At 36.1% G+C, this 12,935-nt stretch overlaps 1 protein-coding gene and 1 pseudogene across 11 annotated transcripts in view; both read left to right on the top strand.

Moving 5' to 3' along the window:
• SCLT1 (sodium channel and clathrin linker 1) overlaps nucleotides 1–12,935 on the top strand; it is a 183,836-nt gene that overhangs the window by 117,587 nt on the left and 53,314 nt on the right. For 9 of the 11 annotated variants that reach the window (XR_003208832.2, XR_003208834.2, XM_073892263.1 and 6 more), the window contains 2 exons: nucleotides 2,053–2,127; nucleotides 4,536–4,681. Coding sequence is in view for 9 of the 11 variants with exons in the window: in XM_073892263.1 (XP_073748364.1) it covers nucleotides 2,053–2,127; nucleotides 4,536–4,681 (221 nt within the window). In the remaining 2 variants the exon portion in view is untranslated. The remainder of the gene's footprint in view (nucleotides 1–2,052; nucleotides 2,128–4,535; nucleotides 4,682–12,935) is intronic. The other 2 variants (XM_073892265.1, XM_025874180.2) reach the window with 1 other exon arrangement.
• LOC112825952 (proteasome subunit alpha type-2 pseudogene) lies at nucleotides 11,920–12,599 on the top strand (annotated as a pseudogene).

Here is a 12,935-nt window from a genome sequence, read left to right as displayed (position 1 = left end):
CAGCTTTGTTCACAGTTGCCAAAACTTGGAAGCAACCAAGATGTCCTTTAGTTAGGCAAATGGACAAATAAACTGGTACATCCAGACAATGGAGTATTATTCAGCACTAAAAAGAAATGAGCTATCAAGCCATGAGAAGACATGGGGGAAACTAAAATGTGTATTATTAAGTGAAAGAAGCTAGTCTGAAAAGGCTACATCCTGTTTGACTCTAACTGACAGTCTGGGAAAGGCAAAACTATGAAGACAGTAAAAAGACGTTATCAGGAGTTTAGGAGGAGAGAGGGATGAATAAGCATAGATGAAGCACAGAGGATTTTTAGAACAGTGAAACTACTCTGTATGGTACTATAATGGTGGGTACGTGTCATTGTAAGTTTGTCCACACCCATAAAATATACAGCACCAAGAGTGAACTCTAATGTAAACTATGGACTTTGAGTGATAATGTTGTGTCAGTGTAGGTTCATCAGTATTAATAAATATACCACTACAGTGAGGGATGTTGAAAATGGGGGAGGGCTCTGCACATATGGGGACAAGAAGTATAGTGGAAATCTCTAACTTGTCAAGTTGCTGTTAACCTAAAACTGCTCTAAAAATAGTCTGTTAACAATCACATAAGATGAGTTATGAACATAGGAGAAATCCCAAATTTCACACCATAAAACCACCTTTTCATAGATTAGCAATTTACTGTATGAACATATTATGGCACATTAAAGTTTCATTTCTTGTACACTAACAATTCTGCCTTAATGAAAGATAATAAATTTAGATCAATCATCTGATTAGTGACATAGGGTTAAGGGTCTTCAGTATAATCAGAATTCATTTGGGGTCACAATTTAGAAGCTCATTTTAAAATTTAAAAACATTGAGGGGCGCCTGGGTGGCTCAGTCATTAAGCGTCTGCCTTCGGCTCAGGTCATGATCCCAGGGTCCTGGGATCGAGCCCCGCATTGGGCTCCCTGCTTGGCAGGAAGCCTGCTTCTCCCTCTCCCACTCCCCCTGCTTATGTCCCCTCTCTTGCTCTCTCTCTCTGTCAAGTAAATAAAATATTTTTTAAAGAAAATAAAACAAAAAAAATAAAATTTAAAAACATTGATATACAGTACTTCTGTAAAATAGAGTTATGCTAAAGATAATTGAGTATCAGTAGTGTACTGCCAGTAAGGAGGTTCCTCCAAAGCATAATATACAATTAATAGAAAATAATCACAGCCATTATCGAAAATAAATAGATAAAAACAAATAGCTATGAGGAACCAGTCATTATAAATGATTGTTTTCAGTTTTACTCTCATTTGCAAAATACTAAATTTTATCAACTGATTGATATGCTTGCTCAGTTTTACCGATTAAAGCCTTTGGAGCAGAAATGTTTTATAATCATGCTAATAAAATTTTTACTGTGTCCATTGGCTCTTTTTTCTTTTTTTTTGAGAGAACATGTGAACAGAGGGCAGAGCAGGAGAAGGGCAGAGGGAGAGGGAGAAGTAGAATCTTGAGCAGACTCCCCACTGAGCACAGAGCCCAGTGCGGGATTTGATCTCACAATGCTGAGATCATGACCTGAGCCGAAATCAAGAGTCAGATGCTTACCAACTGAGCCACCCAGGCACCCCTTGGCTCTTTATAAGTTTTGCAAAAAAAAAAAAAAAAAGTTTTAGAATTTATTTATATACCTGTGTGCCTTTTAGGCCACAGGTTATCCGCAGGGTGTGGTGTCGCTGTCCTCTTCTGTGTTCCTTTTTAAAATACGTCATAAGAGTATATGAATAAAACATATGAGAAAAGGGTCTCATTTTTTTCTCTCTAGAATCCCTCAACCTCTGTCACTAATTTAGAATGTTTACTTAGAACTCCTGAGATAGGTAGCTCTTTGAAGATGGAAGTTTTTTGTTTTTGTTTTTGCTTAATAATCAATATGGTCCTGCTGTATTGATAGGGTAAGTGTGGTATTCTTGTTATGAACAAATTATTTTATGTATCCATTTTTTCTTAAGATTTTACAAATATATTTATTTCCAATATGAATTGAATTTATAGGAGTGTGCTGAAAAACAAGGCCAAATTGAACGAGCCATTAGGGAGAAAAAAGCAGTGGAAGGAGAACTAGAAAAGGTAAAAAAAAAAAAAAAAACCTACCTAAAACTCAGCTGCAAATGCTCACTATTACTCTCCACTTTCATCACACTGTCTATTAGCAACCCCTACAGTGTAAGTGAGTGTTTTTATTTGGAATATATTCACAATCAACACTTAAATATTAGTATTGCCTGAATACATTTCTTTGTAAGAGTGGCCATAGTATGTGTACTTTTTACTTAAAGGTATAAATTTTATGAAGTAGCTATATTCCTTGTTTAAACTTCATCCCAATAGTAAATTTTACTTGGTCTCCCTTCTGTTTTTAAATTTAATGCCAACCTTTATTGGGTGTAAGCCATCTATAAAAACAAGTATATATAACCAGAAAATTAGAATATTACTCTGATTTTAACCTTTTAAATGTGTAGATTTTTATTTCTTAAGTAGGAAAGTATTACCCCAGTGATATTTGAGAAAAAATAATGTGAAAAGTCTATAGTTTAAAATTTTATTTCTTATTTAAATATTTTTTTTATCATCAGTAAATATCCCACTCTTTTAAAATGCCTTGGGAAAAAAGGGAAATGAAACTTGATGCAGCATATACTGTGTTTTAAGTGCTGCATTAGGAACTCGTAGAGGTTAAGTAACTTACCCATGCTAACAAGTAGTAAATGGTAGAGCCAGATTTGATGTTCAAAGAAAACTACATAGTATAAAAAGCATGTGACATATCTGTATTAGTGACATAAAAAGATCATGACATCAGATAGTAAAAGAGTCACTTACAAAAGCAGCATATAGCAGAAGTATATATGTCATGTTCCAGGTAGGACATTTATGGTCACCAGTCTCCTGTGAGGTTGATTCCTTCTGAATTACTATTATGGAATAGGGATCGATCCCATTTAGATTGCTACCTACTGTACATCATGGCTGTGATAAATTTTTTAAATCACATGGCATAGATTAAGGAATAGGCTTAATTGAGGAAATGTAAAACAAGACTAAAGACAACAGGTAAAGAAAAGGCACAGGTCCCTAATTCTATCCCACTGTCCCAGACAAGTGTGCTAAAGTCAAAGTACTGATATATATATATATATAGACATAGATATATCTATATATATACACACGTCTGTATTTTAGTAGTGGGACATTAACTTGCTGATATTCAACCTTTTTATAGAGCAGGAGTGACAAAGCAGTCTTTTCAGTGGGAGAAGATACAGGTTGCTTGGCCAGGCAGTCTGGATTTAGAGGGTAGCTATGGGTAGAATTTGTCTGAAATGTGAGCTGCTTAGCACCTGGAAACTTTACGGTTCTCAGGGTGTTACAGCCCCTGTGTTGTGGTAGGAAGCCTGTCTTATAAGAAGCTGAGCTTGGGTACACCCACTCCTGTTGGGAAAAGAGGCAGCCCCATTTCAGTTAGATTATGGTCTAGTTAATCCAGAGTAAGATTATAGAATCACTTTCAGATAGTTCTGTTTATTGCATCATAGCATATATCTGTATTCTTTAATATCAGAATACAGAATTGTCTTTTTTTTTTAAGATTTTATTTATTTATTTGAAAGAGGAAACATGCATGAGCATACTCGCCTCTGAGCAGAGAGCCCAAAGCAGGGCTCAATCCCAGGATCCCGAGATCATTACCTGAGCCAAAGGCAGACACTTAACCAACTGAGCCACCAGGTGTGCCTGAATATAGAATTGTCTTGAAGGGTATTCAAAACAATTTAATCAAAACAGTTATCTCTAACTGGTGACATTTAGAATATTTCTTTTCTTTCAGCTATTTTACATTTCTTTTTAAAATATTAAAACTATCCCAAGGACCAAATGGCTTCACAAACATATTCTACCAAACAGTTAAAGAGTTAATACCTATTCTTCTCAAACTATTCCAAAAAACAGAAAAGGAAGGAAACCTTCCAAATTCATTCTATAAGGCCAGCATCACCCGGACCAGACAAAGACACTACTAAATAGAACTGCAGGCCATTATCCCTGATGAACATGGATGTAAAAATTCTCAATAAAAATACTAGCAAACTGAATCCAGCAATACATTAAAAAAATCATTCACCATGATTAAGTGAGATTTATTCCTGGGTTGTTAGGGTGGTTCAGTATTTGCAAATCAATCAACATGACACATTACATTAATAAAAGAAAGGATAAAATAAATAATTTTAAAAATAACATATTAAAACTAGTTTGCAGTGAGCATGAATACTTTCAAAAAATAAATAATTTTTGTGTCAGTTTTCAACATTTTTTAAATATGAAATAACCAAAGTTACTGATATGTCTTACTGTGTAACAATGGGAACAGATGAACACATGATTATGGGTTTTTATTTATCATTGATAAACTGTGTAATTTCTTAAGACAGTTTTCTTCTGTAAGGTAATATACATATAATCTTCTTTTGCAGATTTACCATGAAGGTAGAGTAAATGAAAGTGATTACAGAAAACTAGAAGAAATGCACCAAAGATGTCTGGTTGCAGAGCGTTCAAAAGATGATCTTCAACTAAGACTTAAGACAGCAGAAAATAAAATAAAACAACTTGAAATAAAGTAAGTTATTCTTTTCGATTTTCTGTTAACATTTTCAGAATTCATACACTTTATGACAGATTCTTTACTTTTTTTAAATATGACTTACATATATGATAAAAAAAAAACTTTAGCACCAAATAGAATTTTTTAAGCGTCTTTCTTTTTTTTTTTTTTTATTTTATTTATTTATTTTACAGAGAGAGAGAGCACAAGCAGGGGGAGCAGCAGGCAGAGGGAGAGGGATAAGCAGGCCCCCCGCTGAGCAAGGAGACTAACATGAGGTTTGATCCCAGGACCCTGGGATCATGATCTGCACTGAAGGCAGATGCTTAACGAACTGAGCCACCCGGTCACCCCTTTAAGCTTATTTCTGAAAACTAATTTCCTCAGGAAGAAAAGATTTAACAGTATTATACCATTTTATTTTAAATTTCTCCTTTTTGGCAGTTAAATAGAATGCTGATAAGACTGAGTTTCATACTAACTATGCAGCTTTTACAGTAGCTTCCTTATAATTATTGCTTTTATACTCAGTTTATAATCCATCATGTTTATTTATTACATTGTCTACTAAAATGGTAAATTTATAGCCTGGCATATCCCTTCTGAATATTTTTCTACCTTTCTCCCCCAGAGTGTTATTTAATACAGTAAAACTTAATTTGAATTGCATGAAGTCTCAGTCTGTTACAGAATATGTTTAATATTTTAAAAATAAAGAGGAATAATGTCAGCAACACAGTGGAATGAATTGGAGGTACCCAGCCCATGTCCCTCCACAGAAAAATATATGAAAGGCATCCCTGGACAAAAATGCTTTTGTGAGAGCTTTGGGATCCAGGTAGGAGGTTACAAAACACTGCTGGAGCCCAAAAACAGGGAGGGAAGCTTATGCACCAGTGGCAGTGCACCCTATGGTCCCATCTCCCTATGGTCTTGGCTCTAAGCCTACTTGTCCACAGTCCTATACCTGGCCCCCTCCACCAAGGGACTCAGCAAAAGCCATCCCTGTGGATACTTCTGATAACAGGTCTGCCAGCCTCAGAGCTGACTGTTGTTCCTGCATCCCAGCTCTAGTTCCACTCTCTTATGGTGTGGAGGCGATCCTGCTCTCCCAGAAACCAGCCCAGTAAACTTATGGGAGTACTAACTGTTGCCCAGCAGAAGTCACACCTGACTACAGACTTAGCAAAAACCACAAGACATGGATCCCGCAGTGCTCTACCACAATTTGAGGTAGTCTTTCATGGGCAGGAATCCACCCAAAAGACCCAGCAGAAGCCACACTTGCAGATGCTTCCAGTTAAACACCCACTGACCTCAGACCTGAGTACAATCTCGGAGGCAGTCTTGTGACCCAACTTTAGTCCCACTCTACCACAGTCCAAAAGCAGTCCTACCCACCCATGAACCAGCCCAGTGACATGACAGGAGCACCCTTAAGAACCCATGGGACACAACACCTGCTTGTGCCCCGATGACATGCTTGCCAACCATGAACCTGGCAATAGCCACATGACACGGTTTCAGCCTTACTCAACCACAATCCCAGAAGCAGCCCTATCAGTTGTAGGACTTGGAGGGAGAAAGTCTACCTGCCAAAATCAGTTTGTAAAGACTGGAAGAGGAATCTGCTTTTTCAAATATACAGATACCAAGAAAGAATCAGGCAAACATGTCAACACCAAAGGAAGCTAAAAAAGCTCTACTAACTGACCCAAAAGAAACGGAGACTTATGAACTGCTTGACAAAGATTTTAAATATTGTCTTAAAGAAACTCAGTAGACTATGAGAGAACACATTCAACTAAATGAAATCAGAAAAATGATACATGAACAAAATGAGAAGTTTAACAAAGAAATAGAAACCATTAAAAAGAAACAAATCCTGGAGCTGAAGAACTGAACTGAAAAATTCTATAGAGTTTCAGCAGCAGACTTGATCATGCAGAAGAAAATCAGCAAACTTGAAGATAGGTCCTTTGAAATCATCCAGTTAGAGAAACAAAGAGAAGAAAGAATGAAAGAGTGAAGAAAACCTACATGAGCTATGGAACATCTTAAAGTAAACCAATATACACATTATGAAAATCCCAGAAGGAGCACAGAATGAGAAAGGAACAGGAAGTTTATAAAGAAATAATAATAGAAAACTTCCCAAATCTGGGGAGGGAGTTGAACATCCAGATCCATGACACCCAAAGAATCACAAATTGGCTCAACATCAAGAGGTCTTCACTTAGACACATTATAATCAAATTGCCAAACATAAAAAAGAATTTTGAAAACAGGAAATGATTCATCATATACAAGGGACTCCCCCCAAACCCTATAAAACTGTCAGTGGATTTCTTAGAAGAAACCTTGCAGCAGAGAGAGAGTGGTATGATATATTCAAAGTACTGAAAGAAAAAAACTGCAAACCAGGAATACTATACCCAGCAAAGTTATCCATCAGAAATGAAGGAGAGATTAAAAATTTTCTAAGACAAGCAAAAGCTCAAAAGGGGTTACCTCACCATTAGAGTTGCTGTATAAGAAATGCTAAAGAGTTTTTCAAGTGGAAATGAAAGGATACTAATTAGCAACATCAAAATATATGAAAGTATAAAACTCACTGGTAAAAGTAAGTATATGGTCAAACTCAGAATACTCTGCATATAATAGTACATAAATCACTTTTAACACTAATATAGAAGTTAAAAGATAAGAGTATTAAAAATAATAGAGATACAGGGGCGCCTGGGTGGCTCAGTTGTTGGGTGTCTGCCTTCGGCTCAGGTCATGATCCCGGTGTCCCGGGATCAAGCCCCGCATCGGGCTCCCTGCTCAGTGGGAAGCCTGCTTCTCCCTCTCCCACCCCTGCTGCTTGTGTTCCCTCTCACTGTGTCTCTCTCTGTCAAATAAATAAATAAAATCTTTAAATAATAATAATATAATAGAGGTACAATAATGTGTTAATTGATATACAATATAAAAACATGTATGACATCAGTAACAAAAATGTGAGGGAGCAGAGAAGTAAAAGTGTGGAGATTTTTATGTGATTGAAGTTAAATTTGTTACAAATTTCAAACTATAAGATGTTTTATGTAAGCCTCATGCTAATCAGAAAAAAATGTGTAGTAGACAAAAGATAAAGGAATGAAAGCAACCACTATAAAAATTCAACAAAAGACAGCTAAAATAGGAATATAGAAACAAAGGAACTGCAAAACAGAACACAGTTAACAAAATCACAATAGTTATTACCTGTTAATAATTACTTTTAATTTAAGTGGATTAAATTATCTAATCAAAAGACATAGACTAAATGGATTAGAAAATAAGATCCAGCCATATGGTGCTTACTAGAAAGTCACTTTACATTTGAGGAAGCACATAGGCCAAAATTGAAGAGATGGCAAAAGATATTCCATGCAAATGGTACCCAAAGACAGCAGGGGTATCTTATATCAGACAAATAGACTTAGGTCAAAAATTATCATGAGACAAAAATGATTATTATATAATGATAAAAAGGAGTTAATTCACAAGAGAAAATAGCAATCATAAAACTATATGCATTCAGCCTCAGAGCACCTAAATATATAAAGCAAATATTAACAGAGCTGAAGGGAAAAATAGAGAGCAATACAGTAAAAGTAGGAAACTGATAGCTCACTTTGAACAATAGATAGATCATCCAGAACAGGAAATCAGTAAGAAAACAGTACCTCTGAACAATGCTAAAGACCAAATTGGCCTAACATTCTGTCCAACACACCAGAAGACACATTCTTCTCAAGTGTTGAATTCTCCAGGATAGATCAGATGATAGGCCACAAGTCTTAGCAAATTTAAGAAGATTAAAATTATATCAAGTATCTTTTCCAAGTGCAATGGTATGAAACTACAAATCAGTAACAGGAGGAAAATTGGAAAATTAACACACTCTTGAACAATCAGTGGATCAAAAGGGAAATCAAAAATATCTTGACACAAATGAAAATGGAAGCATAATATACCAAAACTTAGAGGATGCAGCAAAATCACTTCTCAGAGGGATGTTTATAGCAAAGTTTATAACAATAAATATACATTAAGAAATCTCTCAAATAAACAACCTAACCATACACCTCAAGAACTAGAAAAAGAAGAAAAATATTAAGCCCAAAAGGAAGGAAATAACAGAGATAAGAGTAGAAATAGAGAATTTTTACAAAACAATAGAAAAGATCAATAAAACTGAGACTTGGTCTTTTGAAAAGATAAAATTGTTTTTAAAGATTTTATTTATTTATTTGACAGAGACACAGCAAGAGAGGGAACACAAGCAGGGGGAGTGGGAGAGAGAGAAGCAGGCTTCCCACCAAGCAGGGAGCCTGATGTGGGGCTTGATCCCAGGACCCTGGGACCATGACCCGAGCCGCAGGCCGACGCCTAATGACTGAGCCACCCGGGCACCCTTGAAAAGATAAAATTGACAGTCTTTTAGCTAGACTAAGAAAAAAAGACTCAAAATCAGAAATAAAAGAGGGGAGACATTATAGCTGATACCACGTGAATACAAGGGACCATAAGAGACTACTGTGAACAATTATATGCCAACAGATTAGATAAACTTGAAGAAATGGATAAATTCCTAGAAACATATGACCTTCCAAGACTGAATCTGAAAACTAGTAAGGAGATTGAATCAGTAATCAAAAACCTCCTTGGGTTTTGGAAAAGTCTAGAACCAGATGGCTTCACTGGTGAATTCTACTAAACATTTAGAGGAGACTTAAATTCCAGTCCTTCTCAAACTCTTCCAAAAAATTGAAGAGAGAACATTTCCAAACTCATTTTATGAGGCCAGCATTACTCCGATAACAAAACAAGACAAAGACACTATCAGAAAAGAAAATACCAGGCTTGGGTGGGGGGATGGGTTAGCCTGGTAATGGGTATTAAAGAGGGCATATAATGAATGGAGCACTGGGTGTTATACGCAAACATTGAATCATGGAACACTACATCAAAAACTAATGATGTAATGTACGGTGATTAACATCACATAATAAAATAAAAAAAAGCAAAAGAAAATAGAATACCAGGCTTAATATCCATGATGAACACAGATGCAAAAATACTCCAAAAAACATACTAGCAAACCAAATTCAATAGCATATTAAAAGGATCATACATAATTGTCAAGTAGAATTAATACCTGGGAGACAAGGATGGTATGCAGATTGGTAAATGGGCTATACCACATTAAAGAATGAAGGATAAAACTCATGATCATTTCAATAGATACAGAAAAAGCATTTCACAAAATATAACATCTATTCATGATTAAAAAAATAACAAATTAGAGAAGAAATGTACCTCAACCTACTAAAGGCCATATATGACAAGCCCACAACTAACATCATACTGAATGGTGAAAAAAAGCTAAAATCTTTTCCTTTAAGATCAGGAACAAGACCGTGGTGTCCACTCTTGCCACTTCTATTCAACATAGTAATGGAAGTGCTAGTCAGAGCAGTTACAAGAGAAAAAAAAAAGAAAATCATCCAAATTAGAAGTAAAATTGACTCTGTTTACAGACAATATGATCCTATATATTGAAAAAACCCTGAAGATGCCACCAAAAAAGTCATTAGATCTAATATATAAATTCAGCAAAGCTGTAGGATGCAAAATCAACATACCAAAATCAGTTGCATTTCTATACACTAACAATAAACTATTTGAAAAAGAAATGAACAATCCCATTCATAAGAGCTTCAAAATGAATAAAATACTTAGACTAAATTTAACCAGGGAAGTGAAAAAACTTTACACTGAAAACTAAAAATCATTGGTGAAAGAAATTGAGAAAGTCGCATATAAATGTAAAGATACCATCTTCATGAATTGGATGAAATAATATTGTTAGAATGTCCATACTATCCAAAGCAGTCTTCAGATTTGATAAAATTCCTATCAAATTTCCAATGGCATTTTTCACAAAAATAGAAAAAACAATCCTAAAATTCATAATGGGGGCGCCTGGGTGGTTCAGTCAGTTAAGCATCGCCTTTGGCTGGGGTCATGATCCTGGGATCCTGGGATCGAGAAGCCCTGTGTCTGGTTCCCTGCTCAGCAGAGAGCCTGCTTCTCCCTCTCCTTCTTCCACTCCCCCTGCTTGTGCTCTCTCTCTCTCTGTCAAATAAATAAATTCTTAAAAAAAATTCATAATGAATCTCAAGACTTTGAGTAGACAAAGCAATCTTAAGAAGAACAAGCTGAATGCATCACAGTTCCTGATTTCAAAAAATATTACAAGTCTTCAGTAATCAAAACAGTATGGGGGATGCCTGGGTGGCTCAGTCAGTTAAGCATCTGCCTTCAGCTCAGGTCATGATCCCAGTGTCCTGGGATTGAGTCCAGCATCAGGCTCCTTGCTCAGCGGGGAGCCTGCTTCTCCCCCTGCCTGCCACTCCCCCTGCTTGTGCTGTTTCTCTCTCTGACAAATAAATAAAATCATAAATAAATAAATAAATAAATAAATAATAAATGAAAGAAAAATTATTTTAAAAAATCAAAGCAGTATGGTACAGGCATAAAAAGTAGACATGTAGATCATTGGAAATAAATACATGCATTTATGGCCAGCTGATCTTTGACAAGAGTGCCAAGAACACACAATGGGGAAAGGATAGTCTTTTCAATAAGTGGTATTGGGAAAACTGGATGTCCATGTGCAGAAGAATGAAATTGAACCCTTATCTCACACCATATACAAAAATCAACTCAAAATGGATTCAAGACTGAAATGTAAATCCTGAAACTGTAAAACTACTAGAAGAAAACAGGGGGAAAGCTTCTTGACGTTGGTCCTCGCAGTGATTTTCGGATCTGACCCTATAAGTACAATTAACAAAAACAAAAATAAACAAGTGGAATTACATCAAACTAAAAAGTTCCTGCATAACAAAGAGAAAAATCAAGAGTGAAAAGACCACCTACAGCATAGGAGAAAATATTTGCAAGCAATATCTGATAAGGAGTTAATATCGAAAATATGTAAGGAAGTTGAACAATTCAATAGCAAAACAGATAAACTGCTTTAGAAATGGGAAAAGGACCTGAAGAGACTTTTCTCAGAAGACATACAAATGGCCAACAGGTATATCAAAAGGTGCTCTTCATCACTGAACATCAGGAAAATGCAAATCAAAATCACATTGACGTATCCCCTCACACCTGTTGGAATGGCTATCAAAAAGAAGATAGACTCCAGAGAAAGATGGCAGAGCACAGGTACAGCTTTTGGCTGACAGCATTCAGCAAATGTAAACTTATCCCGATTGAATATGCTTTCACTGCTGTAGCTGGAGAAGCCCCTCCAGTGGGAATTAAAGCTGCAAATAGTGTGGTATTAGCAACTGAGAAGAAACAAGTCCATTCTGTATGATGAGCAAAGTCTACACAAAGTGGAGTCAGTCAGGCTTGGTGTATAGTGGCATGGGCCCAGATTACAGAGTGCTTGTGTACAGAGCTCAAAAACTAGCTCAGTGATACCTCATTTACCAAGAACCCATTCTAGCAGCTCAGCTGGTATAGTGATGCAAGAATATACTCAATTAGGTGGTGTTCATGCATTTGGAGTTTCTTTACTAATTTGTGGTTGGAATGAGGGGCAACTGTATTTATTTCAGTCAGATCCATCTGGAGCTCACTTTGCCTGGAAAGCCTCAGCAATGGGAAAGAACTATGTGAATGAGAAGACTTTCCTCAAGAAAAATAACAAAGACCTGGAATTTGAAGATGCATTCATATGGCCATATTAAGCCTAAAGGAAAGCTTTGAAGGGCAGATGACAGAAGATACCATAGAAGTTGGAACCTGCCATAAAGCCAGATTTAGGAGGCTTACTTCAACAGAAGTTAAGGATTACTAGGCTGCCATTAGCACAATGAAGTGATTGGAAAATCCACAATTTCAGATAATTCCTCTACTTAACCATGTTTAAAGCATGTTTTGTTTTGCAGGCTTTTTGCATACTTATTTCTACATGGCTTAATGGACTGATGTTTTTTAAATGACATTCATAAATCATAATAAACTGTTAAATCCAAAAAAAAAAAAAGACAAAGGATAACCAGTGTTGGTGAGGATATGGAGAAAAGGAAACCCTTGTACATTGGTGGGAATGTAAATTGGTACAGCCACTATGAAAAACTGTACAGAGGTTCCTCAAAAAAGTTTAAAAACTGCAATATGATCCATTTCTGTGTATATGTCAAAGGAAACAAAATCG

The sequence above is a fragment of the Callorhinus ursinus genome, unplaced genomic scaffold, assembly GCF_003265705.2.
Source record: "Callorhinus ursinus isolate GAN/ISIS: 27379988/994484 unplaced genomic scaffold, GSC_fseal_2.0 scaffold4, whole genome shotgun sequence".
Lineage (NCBI taxonomy): Eukaryota > Metazoa > Chordata > Mammalia > Carnivora > Otariidae > Callorhinus > Callorhinus ursinus.
This window is presented reverse-complemented; position numbering and strand designations above follow the sequence as displayed.